This window comes from Ammospiza nelsoni, chromosome Z, assembly GCF_027579445.1.
Source record: "Ammospiza nelsoni isolate bAmmNel1 chromosome Z, bAmmNel1.pri, whole genome shotgun sequence".
In the NCBI taxonomy this organism is placed as follows: domain Eukaryota; kingdom Metazoa; phylum Chordata; class Aves; order Passeriformes; family Passerellidae; genus Ammospiza; species Ammospiza nelsoni.
In genome coordinates this window covers 50893983-50918621 of record NC_080669.1, presented here as the reverse complement: position 1 = coordinate 50918621, position 24639 = coordinate 50893983, and the positions used below count along the sequence as shown (strand labels likewise).

The 24639-nt window shown below is 35.4% G+C and overlaps 2 protein-coding genes across 5 annotated transcripts; both read left to right on the top strand.

The window, feature by feature from the left end:
* The first annotated feature begins 57 nt into the window (after positions 1 to 57).
* Positions 58 to 23751, top strand: TRAPPC13 (trafficking protein particle complex subunit 13). Of its 4 annotated transcripts, none has more exons than XM_059492225.1 (13): positions 58 to 148; positions 6569 to 6637; positions 7501 to 7600; positions 8162 to 8246; positions 9543 to 9670; positions 9799 to 9871; positions 13047 to 13091; positions 15462 to 15479; positions 17697 to 17830; positions 18948 to 19146; positions 22423 to 22523; positions 23184 to 23331; positions 23424 to 23751. In XM_059492225.1, exons 1-13 carry the CDS (start codon positions 103 to 105, stop codon positions 23520 to 23522), a joined length of 1245 nt encoding a protein of 414 aa, XP_059348208.1. In that variant the 5' UTR covers positions 58 to 102; the 3' UTR covers positions 23523 to 23751. The 4 variants fall into 4 exon arrangements, with proteins under 4 accessions (XP_059348208.1, XP_059348207.1, XP_059348210.1 ...); XM_059492224.1 differs by having other exon boundaries at positions 23181 to 23331; XM_059492227.1 differs by lacking the exon at positions 15462 to 15479.
* Positions 76 to 3539, top strand: SHLD3 (shieldin complex subunit 3). Its single transcript, XM_059492230.1, has 2 exons — positions 76 to 148; positions 2342 to 3539. The coding sequence occupies exon 2, from the start codon at positions 2468 to 2470 to the stop codon at positions 3215 to 3217; it is 750 nt and encodes a 249-aa protein (XP_059348213.1). The 5' UTR covers positions 76 to 148; positions 2342 to 2467; the 3' UTR covers positions 3218 to 3539.
* Positions 23752 to 24639: the final 888 nt, after the last annotated feature.

Sequence of the window (24639 nt, the reverse complement as noted above, 5' to 3'; positions counted from 1 at the left end):
TAGTCCCCTCCGCCGCGCTGCAGCCTGGGACGGCCGTGCTTGCCACCGCCGCAGTGTGCGTGGCGCCTTCCGCTCCGCCGGCCATCCTGCGGGGTGAAGGCCATGGACGTCAACCAGCCCAAGCAGGAGCATTTGCTGGCTCTGAAAGGTACCAACAGCGCGGCCAACACCGGTTGCCGCCCTCCCGGCCCCGATTCAGTGGTGAAACTGCGTGTCTGATCCGCAGCCGAGGGTGGTTCTCCCCCCGGTTTAGAAGGAGGTGGAGCGGGGAGCGGCCCGGCGCTCAGGGGCCGCGGTGCTCGATGCCCGAGGGTACAAGGCAGCGCTGAGGGCTGCTCTGCCGTGCCCGAAAGCATAAAGGAGCGCTGAGGGGTGCTCTGCCGTGCCCGAGGGCACAAGGTAGCGCTCTACCGTGCTGCGCTCACCGCAGGGTGTGCACCTGGCGTGAGGGGCTCAACGCGGCTGCCCGGCTGTGTCAGTGCTTTGCATAAAGCTTCAAAGAAAATGTTCAGCTATAATTTCCTTTCCAGTTCTCCTGCTGCCTCTTGTTTGTTTGTTTTTCAGTACGAGAGGACACAGTGTTAAACCGGGTCAGGGGAGGTTTAGGTTGTGCGTTAGGAGGGCTTCCTTTGCAGGAAGGGTGATCAGACACCGGCATGGGCTGCCCAGGGACGTAGTGGAGTCACCGTCCTGGAAAGTATTTAAGGAACGTGGACGTGGCACTTGATGCCGTGGTCTATTTGACAAGGTGGTGTTCGGTTTTACGCTGATTCTATGATCTCAGACGTCTTTTCCAGCACAGTTGGTTCTCTTAGGATGGCTATTGCCCTTTTCACTTCATGCTTAATGTGCAATTACGAGGCTTACCTCCTTGATTCAGGGATCACAGAGTGAAAATACAATTGTGTAGGTCACTTGCATGCCTCCAAAATTAATGTAGATATCAAGAGAGCCCTGTGAAGAATTTGATCATTTCTGAATCATAAATGCTGCTAGTTATGTACATGTAATGGAGAGCTGTTAGAATCTCACCTCTGCAAGCGTTCTAGATCAGTGAGACTGCCCAGGTGGATAAAGTAGTGCAGGTATGAGTGATTTCAGAGACCATCTTCTCGTTTTAAAACTCTCCTGGACAAAGTTTTTAATGATGTCTCCATGTGCTGGTAAAATCTGTTAACCATAAATCAAAGCCCAACAAGCTCTTTTCGTGTACATATACACACATGCAATAAGGGCAAAAAACATGAAAACGTGAAAGATCGGCAGCTCTCAAATGTGTTTTGGTAGTAATTAATTCAAAGTAAAAAGCTTTATGGTGGATCATTTTGCTTTTATAAGAAACCAATGCCATCCTTCGTTTTGTATTGAATTTAATCCAGGTTGTAGTTTTTGTAGAAGTGGGGAAAATATGGGGATTTATTTGCATTGTGACTGTATTAAATAAAATCTTCACAGTGGCAATCCTAGATTTTGTTATTTTAATATCATCTGTGTTACTGCTCTCCATTCGGGATTGTGAAATGATTGCAAAATTTTTGTGGGTGCACGGGGAAAGGGGGAGAAGGATAGGAAATAGGAGAGCAACACTGTGCATGTTTTATGTATGTTTCATAATAGTGTAGTTCTCCCTTCACCATGCTTCTGAATTTAATATCATCTTTGTATGGAAATATAAAGACTTTGACAACTTAATAAGTTGCTTATTAAGCAAAAGTCTAATAAATTAAGAAATTATCAGTTCCTTAAGAATTAAAGCTTAGTTGCGTGTAATGCTTGGAAGCTTTGAGGCTAAAAATGTGTAGTTCTGATACAAAATGAAAGCAGGCACCTTTAATTTGCCTAGAACACTTCCCTTTTAACTTTTCACCTTAAAAATTACTGTATCAGTTGGCACTATTTTGGGAAGGGTTTCTGTAACATATATGTTTTCTAGTTACTTTATGTGCCTCTGCTAAAAGTGCTGATATAGAGGAGTAAAACACTTTAAAAAATTGTCTGCTAAATTTGAGAAAATAGGCAGAAGTAATTGTGTGTCTTTTAGCATGCATCAAGACAATATGACCAGAATAGTGATGGATGGCAAGTATGAGAGATGGTGACAGTAAAATAGTTCTCTTGGAAAAGGACTGTTTTGAGTAAGCAGTGAGCACGTGGATAATGTTTAGTGTACTGAAGTTACACTGGTAATGATGGAATACAGCCAGTAATGTTCAGCCGAGATAAAATGGAATGTTCTGATATATATCTCATGTATTTTTACTACCTATTTCTTGAAAAATATCCTAGCAATGTTTGTCTTAATATGGTAGTATCTCATTGTTTTATAATACTTCTGCTTTAGGTCCTGTTTTCCACTGATCTATGCATCAAGGGGCAAGGAAATCCTTGTAAATAAGATGTTTCAGTCTAGATACAAGAATCAAAGAGACTGTTTTCCTAAGAATCACTGGATTCCTTCTGTTCAAGCATGGAAGTGGTCTTGCACTATCAACCACATCAGAGAGATCTAATAAAACTGCAGAAATTTGCAGAAGCAGCAGTGAAGGAGTTTCCCATTCGCCAGTTACCAAGATTTGCACCCTGGTTTCCAAATGATTTACACAGACTTCCCCTCAAACCAATAAAGCAGGCACCTGTTATTTCTTGTGAGGAAGTGGAAGAATTGAAACAGCTTTCTACACCTTCAGAATATGTTACAGGATCTCCTGATTATGACTGCACAAAAAATCTCCTTGAATTTCACTCTAGCACGAAACATGGTCCGACTTTAATCCAAGCACAGGCTGTTCACAGAGCAATTAACTTGGACTGTCAAGGAGACCCACCACCTAATGGAAAACAGAAATTGAAAAGGTCTTGGAGTGTCTCTCTCCCTAGAGCTAAACTCAGAGAGAAGATTCATCCTTTATCTCAAGAACTGCAGAATAATTTGGAAAGACTAAAGCTGCATGCATTTTGTAGAGCCAAGTGGACAATTGAACAGTCTCTTTGTAAAAACCAGAATTTGGAGGACATATGGGTAAAATTGAATAGACTCATTAAACAGAATGAATTGCCATCTTGCAATGCTACTATCCAAAGATCTGTGGGACAGATATGGATTTTCTGTGATATATTATACTGTGAATATGTTAGAAATATTCTCAGGGAAAAGCTGAGCCTTACAGATAAAATGAATTTACTTGTACATAAATATGGAATTATATTTAGTTTATAACTTCAGATGTAATTTAATAATAACATTACTGTCAGAAATACTAAAGTTTTTAAACACTTTAGAATGTATAGACATTAGAAAACTGATAAATTAACAGTAAGAATACTTATATTACTTTGCTATGGTTTTCTAACTATAATGATGTATTTCTTTAACTTTGTTTTGCCTCAAGACTTATAGTTCTGTTACGATTAGTAAATTTCTCTTTGGCTTAGTACTTTGTTTTATAGCTTTTCTCTACCTTGGTGGTCTGAAGTAAAAATTCCAGACTATTGTGGCAAGCTATATCAGATAATAAAATTAATGCTTTCAATTAAGCAAAGTATGTCCTCTCTGCTTCATTGGAATTAGGAGAAGGAAAGATGTTTTTAAGTGTGTTGTAATAATTGCTATAATAGCTGTAACTGACATTAAGATTTTCAAGATCTGATTATCTCCTGAAAGTAGTCTAGAAATTTTTTAATGATGGCATATCCCTCCCATGAAATACAAACTTTATGTGGGATATATGCACTGTCTTAGTAATGTTAGCTATATTTTCACAGAAGTATTAGTGATAGCTTCAGTGGAAGCTGTGGGCTGAAAAATAACGAACAACTTAGTAATTGCTGCTTTATGCCTTTGATAATTTCTTTTCCTGTTGTTTCTGTTCTTTTGTCTCTAATTATATTTGGGAATAAGAAAACACTAGCTTCCAGGTAAAAGTGAGGAAATTAAGAAATGAGACATCTATCTGAAACCTCTTTTTCTTTGAGAATTTGAATGCCTTTTATGGTCATAAAAAGCAGAGTTCAGGATGACTTTTTGTCTTCTAAAAGAATGAAGTGTTCCAAGGTCATGCCGTCCCTGCTCATTTGAAACTTTGGAGGGTCAGTAGAGAAGTTAAACTGGGATCAATATGACTGCAAGGTTATGCATTTGCACTCCTACTAATTCTAGATAGTTTTGATGTAGCTGGAGGTCAAGGTCTGTAGCATCTGGAAAAGGGGGAAAACAGCATTTGTAGATTATTAGATTGTCATTATTGCCACTCACACCAAAGTGTGCATAAGCATAACAGGGATCTCTCTGTAAAAAAAAAAGTGAATCCCCCTCAAACTTAACATTCTTATAACACCCTTGTGTTGGATAATTATATTTTATTGTAGGCATTACAATTTTTAAGATAAAAATTTCTCCATTTGAGTCACTGACATGTATTTTCAAACTTTGACTGAATTTTAAGACATTTGTAGATGTCTTATATTTATGTTTGAGATGTTTGTGACATTTAATATGACTACTTAGCAAAACTGATGCAAAATGCTTTCTAGACTGCATTTTAACTGCAGTATAGCTGAGGGTTGTTATGAGTTTTAAAGCCTATATAGTCAATTTTTTTGCTGACAGTATATTTCTGAGCTCAGCATTATTCGTAACTAAACTTTGTGCATCAGCATTTTTGAAGATAAAATGAAATAAAATGCAGTGTGGTCTGAGTTCTATTTAATGTATTTTGTATCTAGGATCTTGGAAGAGATGATACATTTTCTAACAATAATTTAGTACTTCTAATAAATATGATAATATATCTATCATAGTTTGTTTTGACTTCATTCTGTGATATATTTATTTTCTGAAACATGACTTAACTTTTCCTTTAGAAACAGCAAATACTAGTTATACAGGCATAGTATGAATTTGAATAAAATTTGATAATGCCAGTAATACAGTCTCACTATGTTAATTTGATATACCGACAAAAGTGCTAAACAAACATTTTACTAAACAGAAGGAGAGATTGTTGTCACTGTAGGTGCCAGCTTTGTGCTGCTTTGGGTTGGCTCATATGTGAGCAATGGTAGATGCGCTGCTACCTGTGAGCACCTCAGCTGGTAACTGAGGTCTTGTAAGAGTGAACACCATGTTTGATTGCTCTGCAGAACTACTGCAGTCTTGGTTACCACCAGGATACAAGCTGAAATCCAGGCTCTCATTTCGTTCGCTTTGAGGAATGCTTAATTCATAAGCATGTGTAATTCAGTATCTTTTCTTTGTCATTTTCAATGTTGAATGTGGTTCACTGTTTACTCTATTTTATATATCTTGGGTTTTGTTTAATATACCTCGTGGTTCTAAGTCTTCAAAGGTCACCATAGCAAAGAGAATGTATTCTCTCTTTTTTCATGTGAAAAGTGAGAATTCTTTTTGTCAGTGCTAATTTGCATAGGTCTGCTGTATGGTAGCATAAGTTCTTGTGAACCAAGATGAGCCACTGTACCCAAATGTCTGACAAAGTAATTGAATACTTTCCACCACTGGGAACAGTGAATGCTAGATACAATAGCTGTACAAAAGTACAATAAAAATAAACCCACCATAACTGTGTCAGTGCAAAGGTATTGATTAACTTGTTGCAATCAAGAGAAATCCTTTTGGTTTATTTTTTAGTTTTAGTTGGTGTTACGTTTGTTAAGTTTCAAAGAAAAAAGCCCTTACGGTTTTTACATATTCAGAGTAACACAAGATTACAAATGCTCAATTTTGTTTTATATGAATGCCTTCATGATAAGCTATATGTAAGTTTAGGGCCTTTGGTAAATTTGAAGAGGGAGAAATTTTTTTAAGTAGTAGCACCTTAAATCTGTCATTTAAGTGAAAATAATGTAATTTTGAGTGTGAGTTAAAATAGCCTTTTAAAACACCACTTTCTGGAAGTAGCAGGTTTTTAATAGGAAAGTATTAATGATTTTGATTTTGTCAGTATCAATAAAATAGCTTTGTTATATTTTCATGAGGTTTTTGTGCTGGTTTTACTGGTTTGAGGTTAAAGTTTGTGACTTAGAGAAAAAGCAGTGGTATAAATAATGAGGGCTTTTAGTATTGTTACTCTACCTTGTGAAAGTGCTATAGATTGAGATGTAAATGCAATTTCTAATAGACTGGTGTTTGACTGAAAGGGTCCATATGAGTCGTCATGTCCCATTCTAGGGCAGCAAGGATCACAGGATAGGCACTTAAGCTGGAAAAGTCTACAAACAAATGAAATGGACACGCTTCTGAAGACCACAAAGCACTTAATGCTGTAGCAAGTGTAAGACCTCTAGCATATGAAATTGAAAGTAGTAGATGAGTAGGTTAGTTCACCAGGATAGAAAGCAAGAAGAAGCAATGACATTCTTGGATCTTAGAATAGCAGGGAGGTTTTTTTTGTATTGCGAAAGGCCATGTGATTCTTTTTGAATCTGAGACTTATTTGGTGGTAGTGATTTGTTGGGTGGTTTTTGTTTTTCTTGTGGAAGTTGAAAAACAAAATTAAAAATAGTTGTTTAATTGACCAATTTTTCTTTTTGTTTTTTTTTATTCTTGCAGTGATGAGGCTAACCAAACCTACCTTGTTCACTAATATTCCAGTGACTTGTGAAGAAAGAGATTTGCCAGGCAAGTCTTTTCTACTGACTGATTATTATGTGTGTTTTACATATAGTGTGACCATCTAACACTTGGAGGAGTCATGACCTCCCATAGACTCTTACTTGAAACAGCAATATACTTAATATTTGGTAATAGTTAAGGGAAAGTACCAAGGTGCATATAGCTCTTGACTTGTATCTCTGAAAGATTGGTGATGATACTCAAACCAACACATGACCTCAAAGTCTGAGCAATTGATATACACACTGAAATGCATTTTTGTGAGAGAAATGTGTAAGTGGAGAAAGCTTGGCATTACTATATATGTTTTTTTAATTTGGCAAAAAGGCCCTGATGGTTAGAACCAACACATGAATGTTCTGTGGAAAAACAATCTTGCAATAATCACCGGTTTTGAGGTGCATTATGCTTGGTGTGCTGTCATGAATTGGAAATGCCTGGGTTATGTCCCAGAAATAGTTGAAGTCTTGAAGTCAAGTATAAGAGAGTCATAGGAAAGATTCAAGAAGGAGGGTTGTGTAGAAATAAAAAAGCAAACAGGGGAAGAAAGTAAGTGAGGTTGATTACTTTTGTTATGTGATGTGGTTTAGATGGAATTTCTCTCAAAATTCAGTGTTAATTTGAGCAATGGATTGTGCACTTCAGTGTGTATATACTGAGTAAATTATTGGACACAAGTGTCTTGAAGTTAAGTTATAACTTACCAACAGGCTTATGGATATATGTTTCATCTCTAAACAAGTTTATTGTAAAAGAAATGTATCTAAAATAAACTACATCTGAGTAAGTGATTACGTGCCTAACTTAAATGTAGACAAAACTTTGCACTTAGCAAATATTTAATTAATAGGAACTTGATATTTTTACAGGTAATCTATTTAACCAGCTCATGAAAGATGACCCTTCTACTGTAAAGGGGGCTGAAACTTTGATGTTAGGAGAAATGCTGACTTTGCCTCAAAATTTTGGGTAAGAATAAATGATTCTAACTGTAATATGCAAGGTTTAGGATTAATTTGGTTTAGGATTCATACTTCTCTTTCTCTTTGAGTACCATTGTTTTGCAACAAGATGTTCAGTCATTTAAAAAATAATATGTGGCTCGATTTATAAATATATATGTATATTCTGCCTGATGTTTCTTGTCTGTAGCCTGACTGAACCTTATATGCATTGAAAGTTGAAAGAGATTTGCAACTGTGTGTGAATTTCTAAGATAATGCACTACTATAAATCATGTGTTATACTAACAGAGTTTACTACTGTGATTTTTGTGGGTACTGAAATCCATCTTCTTATTCCTGCTGGGCTTTTAGCTAGAAAAAATTTTGATTTGTTCTCTTTTAAAACTGTTTGTCTTAGAAGGATGATTTCAGAAGTATGGGTATGCAAATGCCAGTTGTCTTCTGCAGTTTGATCTGGCAAATGTGTATGTGTGTGAACTTAAAAATGTTTCAGTGAAATGTTCTGGTTTTTAATAACTGTTACTAAAAAAATCTTTTTTTTTTTTTTTTTTTGCCTGAAATACAGAAATATATTTCTGGGAGAGACATTTAGTAGTTACATTAGTGTGCACAACGATAGCAATCAAGTTGTCAAGGACATACTTGTGAAGGTAAGTGAAGAAAAATCCACTTATAAAATATTTATAAAAAAATAAAACACAATTAATATATTCTCTGACAATATATTGTATGTTTAATGCTAATACATAGACTGTAGGAAATATATGTCCCTTTTTCCAATCTAGAAAATATACCTGGAAATTGGAAAGAGTAAGAATAGAATTATTGTAATAGAAATATAATTCTCTAATAATTGCATAAAAATAGCAATTATTATAGAATTCTTCAAAGATTAAAATGGAAAACTAGGATTGTGTGAAAAAAATGGATTTATTACAGAATCATAGTGTTTAGGTTGGAAAAAACCTCTGAGGTGACCAAGTGGAAGTGTTAACCCAGCATTGCCAAGTCCACTGCTAAACTGTGTCCCTAAGTTCCACGTCTGCACAGTCCCCTGCAGAGATGGTGGCTCAGCCGCTTCCCTAGGCAGCCTGTTCAATGCTTGACAACCCTTTTCGTGAAGAAATTGTTTCTGCTATCCAATCTAAACCTCCCCTGGTGCAACTTGAGGCCATTTCCTCTTGCTCCAATTGTTTGTTACTTCTGAGAAGAGATCAGCTCACAGCTGGCTATAGTCTTCTTTCATGTAGTTGCAGAGAGCAGTAAAGTCCCTTTCCTGAGCCTTTCTCGCCTGACTAAACACCCCCACCTCCACTGACCTTCTTTGGACATACACCCTTCTATTTAAAACTTCTCTGAACAATTGGTGTAGCAAAACTTCCACAGCTAAAAAATGGAGTTACATTCACTTGCCTTCACTTTCAATGAGATCTTCAATTCCCTGTGAAGCATACACTGATCTGTATATTATATTAATTATTTTCTAGAGACTTGGGGTTTTGTGTTTACTGAAAAATAAAGCAGAGTAAAAATTACAGAAGTCATTGTGTAACTCTATGTAGAAATAGCAATTTTTAAGCTGTATGGTAAAGGACTGGACTATTTATATATAGCTTTTTTACAGCTTGTCTTTAGCTTTGTAAGTATCTCATAATATATGTCCCAGAAGGTGTCTGAGTCAAGAATATCACAGAATATTCTGAGTTGGAAGGTACTCATCCTTACACAAGGATGAGTAAGTCCAAGTCTTAAGTCAGTAGCCCACACAAGGTTCGAACCTACAGCCTTGGTGTTGTTCTGACCAACTGAGCTCTTACAATATCTGTGAAAGCATGTAGGGTACACAATGCACAGTAAGACCTTGTACTTTATAACATAAGTTACTTTTCTTTAACACAAGTTAAACAGATGTAGTTCTAACTTATGCTTTGTTTTTCCGTTCCCAGGCTGATCTTCAGACAAGTTCTCAGCGTTTGAATCTTTCAGCTTCTAGTGCTGCAGTGGCAGAACTTAAACCTGACTGTTGCATTGATGATGTGATCCATCATGAAGTAAAGGAGATAGGAACACACATGTAAAATTTTAACTTTTTCTATTAGTAAATGAGCTTAAATGAAACTGGAGTGTATGCATGCTATTCTGCTTTTGAAACAGCACAAGATTTAAAGTAACACAGCTTTTTTTTAAATTTGTTTTTTTCAGCTTAGTTTGTGCAGTAAGTTATACTACACAGACTGGAGAGAAGATGTACTTCAGAAAGTTCTTCAAATTTCAGGTATTTCATGAAGTATTTTACTCTACTTTTAATAAGCGTGTGAGTCTAGAAGACACATTTTAAAACATTTGATACTTCATAAGCACTTTTATGTACCAAAAATCTGTTCCCTTTTCAAAGTGAACCATTAAGAGCCACTGCTTCAAACTTCACACAAACTGGTGTTTTCCAATTACCACACAGTTAAACATCTCAGAACTAATAAATATTGCATCTGATAACTTTTACTAATTTATTGAGAAAAAGATGTGCTCTTAAATAGTCCCTTTTTATAGCAGACAGTTCCATGACTATTTTTAAACAGAACAAGTATTGCTCATTCTGGCTTTGATACATCCAGTCATTGAGCTTGTATTGTAAAATTCTGGTTTTTCTTTTGGTGTGTGTAACCATATTAAACTGGAATTAAATAGTTTGGTTTTTAGAGGAATTTAAGGAAAGAAGTCTATTGTGTTATATCTGATACCGACAGAATTTAAACCTGTTCTTCCATCAGACAAGTATCAAGACTTGCAGTAAGAGTGACTGAGGAAAGGAAGAAACTAATCTGTGGGCTGGTTCTGGCAAGAAAGAGACTAATGTGTATTTCATGGATGTTTAATTTTTTAGAAAAATATATTGAGACTTGGATACTGGTGACTAATCTTCATGGGATGGAGGATTACATGACATGCTTGACTGAATACATTTTTAGATACTCTGACAGAGCATCTGCTAATGCAGGAGCAGCATATAGTTTCATCCTAAATCTGTTTCAGGGGAGGTTTGGGTTGGATACTAGGAGAAGGTTCTTCACCCGGAGGGCTATTGGACACCAGAACAGTCTGCCTAGGGAAGTGGTCACAGTGCAAAGCCTGACAGTTTTCATGAAGCATTTGGACAATGCTGTCAGGCATATATTCCTGGAGGTTGGACTTGATGTCCTTGTGGTTATCTTCTGACTCAGGATATTCTATGACACTATGGGGTAATTGTATTTCACTATTTTCTAGTATTTATCTAGATATTTCAGAAAAAAAAAAATTTCAGTCTTTAGAAGGTTAAATTGCCATGTTTTAGAAAGAACAGTTGAGTGCTGTTAGTAGTCGTGGGCCTTGAAATGACAGGTATTGATTAATCAAAGGTATATCCTGACAATCTTAGGTTCCATATAAATTTTTGTGCTGCCCTCTCTCTGAAACTAGCATCTCTCGAGTTTCTTCATCTTTATTGAGGTTAATTTTCATCTTTGTGTGCTTTGTCATGCTTTCCATATAACATTACTTCCCTTTCCATTTCTCCATTCTTTTCCTTTGTTGAGTGTTCTGTTTCTCTGTCCCTGCTAGGCTTTCTATGATTGCCTACACATGCATGTGCAAGCTTCAGATCTCGTCTTTTCTCTGTTCCCTAATGTTCTTCTTGTCAGAACTTCATACAAGATTTGTTTCCTTTGGATTTTGTATGCAAACTTATTTGTGCAGATTTTTGGGGGTTCTGCATGCATGTTTAATTGCCATGGTTTTCAGCTGAACTCAGCACAGGAAACTGAATTGTCAGAACATTTGTAGCTAGCTTTCAAATGTGAAGCCCTCCTTTCAAAGATTGAAACATAAGTATACATACACTTCCTTATAAATACTCTAATCCATTATGAGAAAAGCATTGCACTGAGAATTTTGGCTGTTAGTTTTTAAATTTGACATAGAGACGCCAGTAGGAAACCTGAGAATGAACAAAAAGGAGTTTTACAGAAAACTGAACTGTGTCTTTACAACAGAAATTCATGGCTGCTAGTGATTGAGATGTCAGTAGCTATTTTATAATAAAAAAATACTCTTTTACAGATTCTCACATTTTTCAGTTACATTTTCCAGCATCTTTTAAGCTGAACTGGTGTTACTTGGTTTGAATCAGCTTCTTTTTTAAACCAATATATGTAGTTTTATACTGATTGATAGTGCCGTTCTGTTCCAAAGCTTTCTCTAAGTAATTAACAGGATTATGTTTTCATGGAGAAGAAATGATTCCTTCTAGGATTGGGTGGTTTTGAACCTCACAATAATTTTTTGTATTTTACTGAAATGCCAATTGAAATTTACTGCAATAAATGGAAAGACTGTTTACCAGAAGAGAGAGAAAAAATTCAGCATGTTGGGAAATTTATAAGCTCACTGAAGAAATGTACTTGACAGAAAAAATCATCTTTCAACAAAGACCTAAATTAAATTTTTTATTCATTTTTTTGACTAGAGAAAGATAATTATGAATACTTGAAAGATTTGAACTTTATGCATTTTAAAATGATGAAATATCTGTGAAGACAACTTTTTGATCTTGAATTCTTCAGTGCTAAAAAATTTGTTGACAGCTTGGAACATTAGAGGTCTCTCAGGATGCAGTGATATGCAAACAAAAACAGTTTTCCTTTGTAATGGGAAACAAGTGTCTTCAGAAACAGAATTTAAATTTGGTTTCTTGCAAGTGCGATAGAAGATTATTTCTTTCAGTTACATCACTTTATATATGCTTCGTATTTGAATGTGTGAACTGCAGTAGCTTTATGCACAAAATTCAAGCATTAAGAACCAACACTTTATAATCATATTTTATATCATTGAGTTTTCGTCTTTTACTGATTGAATCTCATGAGATGAATATGATTTATTAATTTATATATTATTATTTTCTTTAATTTCTTGAAACCATTCAATTTTCAAGGCGGAAGTGAAGGCTAAGAAAGCTAAGCAAATGGATAGTTCTCTGCTTCATTTATTTTTAGAGAAGCCCTCAGTAACTTTTGTTACAAAACTCTGAAAGACTTGTAAATGTTAAATAGTTCTTGCTCACAGCTGAAAGCAAATGCAGGACCAAGGATGGATATAGTGTTATTTCAAACACGCAGATCTACTTAGAGCACTGGATTTGGGCAGTTTTACAAGAGGTCAGTGCTTGGGTGGAGAATTACTTGTTTTCAGTATGAGGAGACTGCTTAGTAGGAAAGCAGTCAAGTGTGCATAAATAAGAAGCAGCTAGGATATACTCTTGAGTGATTCTGTCATATATGCACCTGCTATGTGTAAGATCAAAAAGAAAAATAACACTTTTTAGTAAGAGAACCTGGTACTTCAAAAGAGTCTGTGCCAAAGATGTCTGAAAAACCAATTGTCAATCTGTCTTTTTTTTCCATTTCATTCAGGTTCTTAAACCACTAGATGTGAAAACCAAATTCTACAATGCAGAGGTGAGAACTGTGTATATTCAGGTTTGTTTAGGCATGCTGGGTTTGTTACTTAAATTAAATTCAAAGAGCTTTGTAAGTACACCTTTCTGAGAAAATTGATCAGTTCTAATGGAAAAACAGTCATAGATATATATTGCATAGTTTAAAAATAGATAGGCTTTTGATAAAGGGCAAAAGAGATGTCAGGATCTTAATGTAATTGACTAACAATTTTGCATGTATTCCAGTTTCTCGTGTACTCAAATACTTTCAGTTATTGCTTGTACGTTTTGGCCAATAGAGTACTTACTGTAAGAGAGATTAATTGTTCATAAAGGAGATGACAGTTTATCAGAGTGGGGAAAATTTAAATTTAAATTACTTAAATTTAGATCTTCCCTATGTAACTATGACCCTTCAGTTCAGTAATTTAAGTTTTAGGCTTGTGACAGTTACACAAAGTGCTTCTAAACTAAATGACCTTATATATGTCTTGCATATTTATTTGGACATACATACATGTCTGCCTTTGTCTCTTTATGGGAAGAATTTGGTATATATCTTTAGGCCACAGGTTTCAAACTGTACATTGACCAGGTGTGAGGTACCTGAGCAGGATTGGAGCATAAACACATAGCACTGGCTGAGCCCTTTATAGAGCTACTATTATCTGTAAGTGAGAATGTCTGGAAATTTCTTCTGCTGTGATTTAAGAAGAAAAACAATTCTAAGAAATGAAGTAATTTCTCTGGGAGCAAAATATATCTTTTATTTAGTGTGTGGATTATATTATTGTTTCAGCTGTAAAGTATGTGGTAGCGAAAAGGGGGACTGATATCTTAAATGGTCCTGTCTCTTTATACTTCATGTGTAAAGTTTGTGATGAAGCACTTCTCTAAGTTAATTCTGGGCAAACTTTTTACATAGATAATTTTTTTTTTATGGTTTTCATAGTAGTTATACTGACCAGTCTTGATAAGGGTCTTATTTAACTCTTAATTAGCTACCAATTCTTCATGGTAAAAATCTATGAGAAGCTTTGCTCTTTGAGCTGGTGCATGTGGGTTTGGGTTTTGGAGGTTTTTTTGCGTTTTTTCTTTTCCACTATAGAATTTTTAAGAGGCTCTTTGATACCTTTTGTTCTTCTTGGTTATGAATTTATGCAACTCCCATTACCATCTTACCCATTCAATTTATTGAAAAAAAAATTAAAATTAATTTGGATGATATTAAATGAGCAATTTCCATTTGCCTAGCAAACTGGTATAGTAGCACTCCTGTCTAATTTCTGAAAGTATATAAAGTGACCATGGAATTCAATTAACTTCGAAATACCTAGAAATAAGTATGGTTAGCTGTTGTGTGTGATGCTACATTGCTGTGAAAGCACCACAAAATTTATCCTGACTATTGTCCTTGAGACCAGGGGAGAAAAAAATGGTACGTGTCAGTTATTAGTTAACTAAAGATCTCTAAAGGTTGACTAACCAGTTAAACTTATTTTATCATTAAGATTACGGATGTGATGCTGTCTATTCATAATGTCTGTTACTAAAATTTATTTCTATTAATAGACTAATGATAATCCATAATTTAATTTCTTCTAAGACAAGGAATGATGCTGAACCTTAATCTTCTTGCTTATTGCTTATATTGCAATAGCACCCAAATGAAGTTGATCACTGAAATTTATACACAGAACACATGCCCTGTTGCCCTAACCTGCTGCAATCCCGGGATTGAATTACTCTCTCACTGACTTTAATGTGCCTTGAAAAAAGGCACTATAAAAGGTTCTGTTCCTGCAGGCATGCACAGGGAGGTAGACAACAAAGTTTGCAATTGAAGTTGGGTTTTTGGATTGATGAATATTCTAAAAAGAGTTTTTCTTGATATTATGCCAAATTTTGTTATAACTTGCAACATAGTGGCTTTTCTAAGACACATTACCATATTATTTTTGAGACATTATATATGAGGATACTTAAAATTATCTGTAACGTGACAAGGACTGTTTTTCCATTTCATGTACAACCCATTGCATGGATTGAAATTCAGGACAAACTTTAAACTTACTCAAAAAACTAACTCTCTTTTTTTTTTGAGTCAGTTTATTCTACCATATCTTGTCTGTGACTTGTGTGCCTTAAGCTCTACTTTGGATTGGTTCTGAAGCAAAGCTAGTAAATCATGTAACCATATAAGTTATTAGAAATGTAGTTGTCATCTTTGTTTGCATCCATTTTTATTTGTTTCTGTCTTACTAATGCTATCTTGTTTAAATGGTGCAAAAAAATGCAGAAATGCATTTTGTTTGGAAGTTAGCCTCCTTTTTCTTTAACATTTAACCCTAATTTCTCTAATGTGTTCTTTTTTTTATTTTCCCATTAGAGTGACCTCAGTTCTGTGGTAATTTTTATTTATTTTTTTATAAATATGTATGCTTTTTTAATTGCTTAACTATCTCTGTGCTCGTTATTGACATTCTTTACAAACATAATGGAAAAGCAATGTTTGTTCTGCGTGTCATAAAGGGATGTGTTCTTGTCTTTATATGTGCAGATAATCATTTAAATGGTTAGCTCTTTCTTTAATACCCATTGTTGAAACTAGAACTTGATACCTCCAGATTCTTGTGGGGGTCCTCCAATAAAATACCTCAAGAAAATTTTATTATATATATATTATTTGAAAAAAGAATTTATTTCCTTCTAAAATGTTTCTGGTTTTGACCCATGGAGATGTAGGTTTCACTACAGCACTGCTTGTGTAAGCTGTGTGAAAACTTTTCACATCTGGTTGGAGACAGTGGGTTTGAGGAGAGAGCAGCAGTTGGATGGTCTTCCTTCCTTTGGCTAGTTGGAACTGCACTTCACAATTTTAACTGCATGTAACAGTTGATTGAGTTACTTAGTTACTTCTGCAGTATGATTTCACTTAAAGGCGTGCCTTGTACTAAAATAAACTGCATATTTTGACAAGTTTGTTGTTTTTTTTTTTAATATGTAATACTAAACCAAATTAGGAATAACACAAAACTAACTTGCTTTTTCATTATGCTGCTTGTTTTTTCTTTTCCCTTTCAAATTAGCTTTTTTAAACTTCTGCCTATGGTTGCTGTTTTGAAAACTACTAAAATTTGGGTAAATGGAAACTTTGAGCAATGGATTTATGGGATATAAATGGTATCAATTCAAGTGGCAGTCAGGCAGTAGTAGTAATGATTACTGAGAGCCATGTTTTCGTTCGGGTTATTTCAAGTTCCTACAAGCATGAAGTGTCTCTGTAACCTGTTGAGGTTGCACAGTTTTCATTACTGTATAGATGCTGCTTTGTATTTAATTTGTTTATAAGGCAATATAAAAAGTTACACAACCATTCTGTATTTCTCCTTCTAACACAATTTTTTGAGACTAAACATATTTTGGCTATTTTGTTACACTTTTATTTTGTAATTTACAAGCAGGACTCCATTTGTATAAAGAATAATTTATTTACACTGATCAAAACGAAACTCTTAAGTTTTGTTCCACCTTCCCCACAAAATGCTTTCTTAAAATTTATCATAACGAAATACTCAAACTGCTTTAATTTGAATCTGTAGAATGAACTATTTTAGTTTATTTAGTTTATTTTTCTAGGTCCCTAATTTAGTGAAGGGACCTAGAAGAATCACTAAATCCAATGGCCTGAATCAGTGACTGTTGTAAATGCAAATTTGGTATCTCCCTTTTTTTAACTGGCACTTCTTTAATTATGGTTTTCACTTTTCTGGGGACTTGTATCTCTAATAGACTGAGTCTTCCATTATTATTCTATCCTGAGATTTTTAGACATGGAAAGTGACTTCACTAGTCTGCAATTCCACAAAAGAAGTGAGGCAAAAGCTTCTCTAGTGAGGCAAAAGCTTCTCTAAACTTCTGAAGTTTAACAGCTATAGACTGTTAAACTTGATCTTCAGAAGTTTAACAGTCTATAGCTTTCATTTTTGTACTAGAATTTGTTCTTCAATACCACCTTGAGGCATTAGCTTCAGATGTTCTGAAGGTAGAGCACCAGTTAAATTGTTGGATGCATATACATTGGTAACCTTTGGCATGATGCAGCTGAGTGAGAGAAGGGGCTGGATTTTGCATTTTAGCTAGAATGCTGGTATTTAATAATAAAAGCTCAGAGCATGTACCTGAACTGTTTTACTTCAGTTAAAGAAAAACACACACATTTACTTTAATTTTTTTATACAGCTTGATGCACTAGTGATCTGGCTTGGCATGTTCTTGTGCACTGCAATTCCTTACTATTTATTCCATTTTTTAAATAATTTGGATAAAAGCTTGAGTTGCTATTAAGTTGATGAAAGTCTTGGGAAGTGGTGATTTAATGCATTACAAATAAGCAATAGCTAGAACACAGCAAAATTATCCCACATCCATTGTTTGGCAAGATACCTGTTGACTAACACTTTTGCTCCTATTGTTACTGGGATTAAGGTTTTTTCTTGCATTAATTGATTTGATTTGCAGGCATGAACTAAACATGTGTGACTTTTTTTAACAATAGGACTGCCTATTCTTTTTAGTAACACTAATCATATTTTCATGAACTGGAACTTTTGATTTTTTTCAGACAGATGAAGTCTTTCTGGAAGCTCAAATTCAGAATATCACTACCTCTCCAATGTTTATGGAGAAGGTTTCTTTAGAGCCATCTATGATGTACAATGTTGCAGAACTGAACACAGTTAACACAGCAGGGGAAAGGTATGCTTACATTCAGGAAATTTGATTTTGAAATGCTTCATATTAATATTTCAAGAGATACAAGTATTAGTCATTTGTCTATAATAGGAGGATTGTATGTCTTTGCTTGCATAAAAAGTTCAAAATCCTATCCTGTGTTCAACTGGAAAATTTGTTACTGTTTTCTTTGTATAGAAACTATTCTTAAAAATCTATCATTCTACTTAATAGAGAAGTATCATGTGTAATGCTCAAATAAATTGTAACAATGATGACATAACATGAAAACATACTATTATTTCAGTATCTCCTATGTAAAATTTAACTCAGATGTGGTTTTGACCTGACCTTTGTGTACATACTTAGCCTTACAGGACTCATCTGACTAATCCTTGCTTCCTGAACAGTAAACTGCTTATTGTTTTCAGTTGTTCTAATCATGATATATCAAGACACCACTCAGAGTGGATCAGTGGTACACTCTCATGTAGTCATAGAGTATAAAAATTTTTCCTGCTGGAATAAAATAAATTTAATTTCATTAAACACCATAATAACTGACTACAGTGGATACAAGATCTTGTGAAGTTAACTTTGGCTGTTTGTGCCTTGCAGTTGCTTGGGTTTTTGGAGGTGATGGTTCAGTGCTTCTGCAGTAGGGGCTGAAGTGAAAATTCTGTCTTCTCCTTGCCTGTTGAAGGATTCACCTGCAGCATAATGAAGCTTTGTTTTACCAAGTGTTTGCATCCACTGTAATGGTTTTTCTCCTGAACAGGAATCTTAGTTTCATGACATTGAGATTTACTGTGAGGGAAAACAAATAGCAGAAGAAAAATGACCAGCATTTTTGTTTAAATGCTAAGATGGCATATAATTAATTATAATGTAGCAGAGAGAAGTTCTATGCTATTCCTCTCTCTGGCTGAGAAGAACAGGTAATTTGATTTCTCCATGGTCCTTGGTGCTACATATTTTCTAGAAATCTTTTCTGTTGTGAAAACAAAAAATATTCTATGTGTTTTACCATTATCAAACTATGCATACACAATAAAACTTGTGGGGGATGGGGGAAAAAAGTCGGGTTCTCAATCTTCAGACTATCTGTTTAAATTAAGACCTAATTTTTTTTTCATTTCAGTGAGTCCACGTTTGGTGCAAGGACTTACTTGCAACCTATGGATACACGTCAATACTTATACTGTCTAAAACCAAAGCAAGAATTTGCAGAGAAAGCTGGAGTAATAAAAGGTGTAACAGTGATTGGTAAATTAGACATTGTATGGAAAACTAATCTGGGTGAACGAGGAAGGCTACAAACTAGCCAGCTCCAAAGAATGGTAAGTCTAACTTAGGTATTAATTTTACTTGACATTTTTAAGGAAACTCAATGAACAGTTTTAGTAGTGACTTGGAAAAGGACAAGCTGCTTACTTTCTGAACCTCATTTTTTATTCACACTTTTCTATAGGTATTGAAGAGTTATTTCATGTATTTCTTCAGTGAAGTGTGAATAAGTTAATGAAGTGATAACTTTGTCAGAATCTAGTAACCAGTGTAGCAAATTACATTTGTTAGAGTAAAATTAACTGCTTGGATACCATTTGGCAACAGACTGACAAAAGAACCTCTTTAAATGTGCCACCTCTTGATATGGAAGTTGCTCCCACATTCATACAGATATTTTAGATTGGAGTTACATTTTTTTATGGATAATGTTACGTATCTTTCACATTCACAGTTTTTATTGAGTCTGTCCTATTCTAGTTGATTTATAAATTGTTCTTGAATTTTGACTTGTAATTACTATCTTGCTTAAGTCAGCTCCACAGTCATCTAATGCTTAAACCTGGTTTGCATCTTCTCACTTGAGGATGGTGAGAGAGATACAGAAGAGTAGTCAAAAAAACTTTGACAGTTGAATCTCAGTCTAAGTTTACAGTCTTTGCCCCAATCCCCAGCTGCTAATACATTGAGCAGTTCTGTGGGCAAGTCACACTGACTTGGAACTAGGCAAGCAAACTTAGATCCTGGAAATTCACAAGAAAGTCACTGAAAAGTAACTAAGTCACTGAAATGTGTCTTGATTTTTAATTGAGGTGTTGAATGTGTGTATAAACCCGTGAAATTAGAAACTGCCCTTTTCCTTAAACTTAGTTCCTCTTATTACTTTGAAACTTGTTGCTTATATTTAACAATAAATGGTTTCATTTTCATTTGATCTTTTCTCTCATTGCTTTTCCCTCCCTAAATCAATATTGTCTCACTCTGTTGTTGTCATTGTATTGCAATCTTCTATACCTTCTCAGTGATTTCTCATGGGCATCTCCTTGCCGCACTGACACCTTCTTCTTCACAGTACAGCCAACAAACTCCAACTCTGTCCTCAACCAGCTAACCCACTCTCATGTAGCACTCGTCTTCTTATTTATTGGGCACAGCTGTGGCCTATTAAGGGCAGGCCTGTTCCTAATCTTTGGTGATTAATACAGCTGCAACTCCTCAGGGGTGAGATTGCCTTCTGCATTATTCTCTTACATTCTGTCCCTCCACAACTCTGCCTCTCTTTTATTTGAACCTTTGAGAATTGCATGTGAAGCACACACTTCAACACTCCAGGATTAGTTTTGGTCATGCATAATTTTGTACCTTGTGATTAACAGAAAAATGCTATGTTGTGAACTTTGAACATCTGTCTTTAGAAAAGCAGCAGGTAGTTGGTTTTTTTCTCTTCTGAGTTGCAGTGTAACTCCCTCTTTTCTCCCCTCATTTTGTAAGTGCTATCAGATTATTTAATTTCTTGACCTCACCCTTAATCATTTTCCTCTTAATCCATTTGCCAGCACTATAACCATTGCATCCCACCCAGGCCCAGAATTTTATCTCTACTATTACCTATTTACCTAAGTGTCATGGTTTGGAATGGGAGGAAAATTTAGGGAACTGACCTAGTTACAGGTCAGATCAGGAATACAGAAATACTTTGAAACAAGTATCCACATACCATAATTTGTACGTTTGGTTGTTTTCTTCATTGGGTTTTTTGAGAGTGTTTTTTGTTTGTTTGTTTGAATGCAGCTTGGTGTTGGAATTCACAACTACAGTCTCTTTGGAGACAATGAACCAGGCAGGTGTCCACAACATGCCAAAAGGTGCTCCACATGCTCACAGGCATTCAATACAGGACCACACTAGAACCAGTCTGAAGTTAAAGAGCATCATTCTTGAGTAGCACAAGTGGGAAATTGTCTAGTTGATTCCATAACCTGAGCAATTACCTCAGTTCTGGATAAAACCTGTTACTCCTCTTGTTGTTACTTCAATGCTTTCGCCTCCAACTATGAGTTTTTGGAGGTGTCTCATTTTTGAGTTGCACAGATATGGTGTGGTATAGGTCTCATCTACTCTGATCCTGTTTTGACTTGGTCAGTTGATGCTAAGTTTATTCTCTAAAATACTGTTTTTGTTGTAGGTTTGTGTTTGTTGGTTTTTTTTTTCTTAATGTGTATCTGGTTAAAGAAGAGCCTAATGTTAATGGAAAACTACCTGTTGTTTATCATCATACGTATAATTGTTCCAGTCAATTCCTCCATTCACCTAATACAGTTGAATATATCTGCATTTTTCCAGTGCTGAATAATTACTTCTCTTTCCTGCAAGGTTCCAAGTGCTTATTGCTTGACTAATCTAAGTCCCCATTGGTTTGACATCCCTTTGCTTACTCTAATGTCCAGTTTAATATTCTTTCTGAAATGTCATCTGTCATTAGTCAGTAGCAAACTTAATGTGACTAAAACCTGTTCCTAGCCTGTCAATCACTGACTTTCTGGACTGCTTTGGAAATATCTTTCAATCACACTGTAACTATAACTTTCACTACAACATTCCTTTATTAGCAGAATTGAAACATATACAATAACTAAGCCTCGGAAGGCAGGAGAGATTTTCCCCCTATTTTTCCCTCATTATCTATCATTTGTGGAGATTGAAAATCTAAACATGCTTTGTGATCTGCAGGCGACTATTTGAATCAGCCCTGGTTGGTACTAAGTTATTTACTATAAGTTTACTGGTAGACCATATGAGATGTGTTTAGCTCATGGATAATTGATAAGTGTTCATTTTGTGTGACTTTCTAACTGATGACAATTAATTATTTTGGCAGAGGCAGAGAGGACCGAAATAGCAGTTTCTCTTGTTTCTTAGGATGGAATAATGGTGGGTTTTCTTAGGATGGAATAGTGGGAATGTTTCTTAGGATGGAATGTAAGGAAGTTTTACTGGTGGTCTCTGCACAGATCTGCTATCTACCTAACAGAGGCCTTAGATTAAAACAGACATTCTCAGGAACTGTACACGGCTATTCAAATTTTAAGGATTTAAACTCTCCTGAAAATGTAATAATAAAGATCATCCTTATCTGATGAATTGTTAAACCTGTGAAGGTGTTCATCAGTTGGGGAACTGTTGTGATTTCCATACTAATCAAAAGCACAGTTGATCTTCTTTCTGCAGGTTTGTCTTACTCCATGCATCTTCTAGGAAATGAAAACTTCAGTAAAAACTTCAATTTCCCTATCCAATATCTGAGAATACACATTCTTGTTCCTTCCCAGGCTCCTGGTTACGGTGATGTAAGGCTTTCATTGGAGACAATACCAGATACTGTAAATTTGGAAGAACCTTTTGACATTACATGTAAAATAACAAACTGCAGGTAACAATGTCATGTGATTCTCTTAATTTTTCTTGAGTGGGTGAGTTGTGGCTGGTTTTGTTTTATGTTTCCATACTTCCTCCTGAAACTACTTAAACCTGGTCTTTACTATGATTTGTGGCAACACAAAACTACTTGAAACACAGAGACTAAAAAAAATTTCAAGTAAACAACTACAACTAAAAATCTTATATCATGATCTGTTAATATGGTACTGAAATGGGAGATAGGCCAAAATTCTGCAGAGAAATTCCATGCATCTGTTTGCAATATTATTTACGATTGTACCTCATACTTAAATCACAACTCATTTTAGGGTTGCAAGAATGACATTTAAATGAAGTAATTCTAAATAGACGTTGAGCCCAGAGACTAAAGCATGTATCTGTCCTGCAGCTACTTCTCATGAAAAGCTTGTAGTCCATCCAAGTATTGTGTTATCCAGTATTTCTAAACCCATAACAGGATGCTTGTGTCAAAGAGACCTGTCTGCAGCTGAATTACTGTGCATCACAATAAATACTGCTTGCCACCTTATAATTATTTATGAATCTTGATTAGTAGTAACATGAATAATAATCAACCTTTTAGATGTCTTCAGTCTTTGAATGCTTAAAAAAGCCCACAGGTTTATTCTTGTTTTTTTATTTCCTCTAGCAGTGAAAGGACTATGGATCTGGTTTTAGAAATGTGCAATACTAATTCCATCCACTGGTGTGGAGTTTCAGGAAGGCAACTTGGAAAGCTGCACCCAAGTTCATCCCTCCATCTTGCACTTACATTGTTGTCTTCAGTGCAGGGATTGCAGGTAAGTCATTAGTACAGTTTTGTTGTAAAATAGATGTTTTATAATGTTAACAGCTCTTTCTAATAACTCTTATAAATATTTTCCCCTTCCAGAGTGTCTCTGGCCTAAGACTTACAGACACATTTTTGAAGAGAACATACGAGTATGATGATATTGCACAAGTCTGTGTAGTTTCTTCAGAAATCAAGTAAAGCTGAGGGAAAACAAATCTGTAGTTTTACTGGGGTTTTTTGACCAACTTCTTGATGTTTTTGCTGTCAACTGTTCTAAAATTAGTCTAAACAAAATCAAATCCCTATATAGCTGTAAATGTGATAATGATTATTTTATTTCTCTGAGCATTTCTTCAGTGTTTTCAAATGTTTTAAAACATGCATATGCATTTTATCTACTAAAAATAAAACCTTTGAAAAAAGTGTAGTCCTAGCAAATTATATTGCATTTACATCATTGCAGGATGGTGGGGTGAGATTGATAAAAAAGACTAGGATTTTGTGCTTGTTTTTCTTATTTTAATTTTTTTAAAGTATTTAAACCCTTTTAAAATCATGGCTCTGACAAGACTACTTCAGTTCAAAAGAATTGACCTTTTACAGACAGGTTCCTGGAATCCAAATCCTAAAAAATGTAATATGGAGTACCTGGCATGGCAATGTGTTTGCATGGTACATGTATAGCCATAGGAAATAAATCCTGATAAAGGCATGGGCTGAGGGAATGCAGCTGACACTGTTAGAGGCACTTGGAGCTAGGAATTGGAGTATAAGCCAAAGACTGTGTTGGTTGTGGCTCACTCTTTGAAGAGGAAGCAATACAGCAAATCTGTCCCAATTATCTGCTGTCATGAGCAGAGTTGTGCCTCCCTGCAATACAGGACATGTTATCAACAGGCATGTTATTTTCCAATTAGTAGGGAACTGAAAACTAAAATAGTAGAATTCAGGTATTTTTTGTTGTTAAAATAAGGTGGTGACAATTATTCTTTCCATCCCAGAGGCAATTAAACAGATTTTTCAGGAAAAAAAAGGAAAAAAACACCCTGCATTGATCTCTTAGATCAGGTTCTCTAAAGCATATACAGGAAGAAGTTTTGGGCCTGGTCAAATACTATAATGTCCTTTCCCCTAACTTTGTTTTGACAAAAAATGGAAATATTTTTGACTGAAGTATCTATGGTTATCCAGAGGTAGGCATTTAGTAGATAAAATGGTGACTGTCTTTCCTAGTTTAACACTAGGAGAACTAGTGTTAAAGACTCTAATCAGTAGCTTGTATTTCTCAGCTACCATGCTGGCACTTAGCAACTTT

Bases quoted from the DNA above. Each gene is read 5' to 3' on its own strand.
- TRAPPC13 (XM_059492224.1), top strand. From the start codon at position 103: ATGGACGTCAACCAGCCCAAGCAGGAGCATTTGCTGGCTCTGAAAG. The intron at 17,831-18,947 runs GTATGCTTACAT...TTTTCATTTCAG, and splicing joins GTTAACACAGCAGGGGAAAG to TGAGTCCACGTTTGGTGCAA. The intron at 22,524-23,180 runs GTAACAATGTCA...TATTTCCTCTAG, and splicing joins TGTAAAATAACAAACTGCAG to CAGTGAAAGGACTATGGATC.
- SHLD3 (XM_059492230.1), top strand. From the start codon at position 2,468: ATGGAAGTGGTCTTGCACTATCAACCACATCAGAGAGATCTAATAAAA.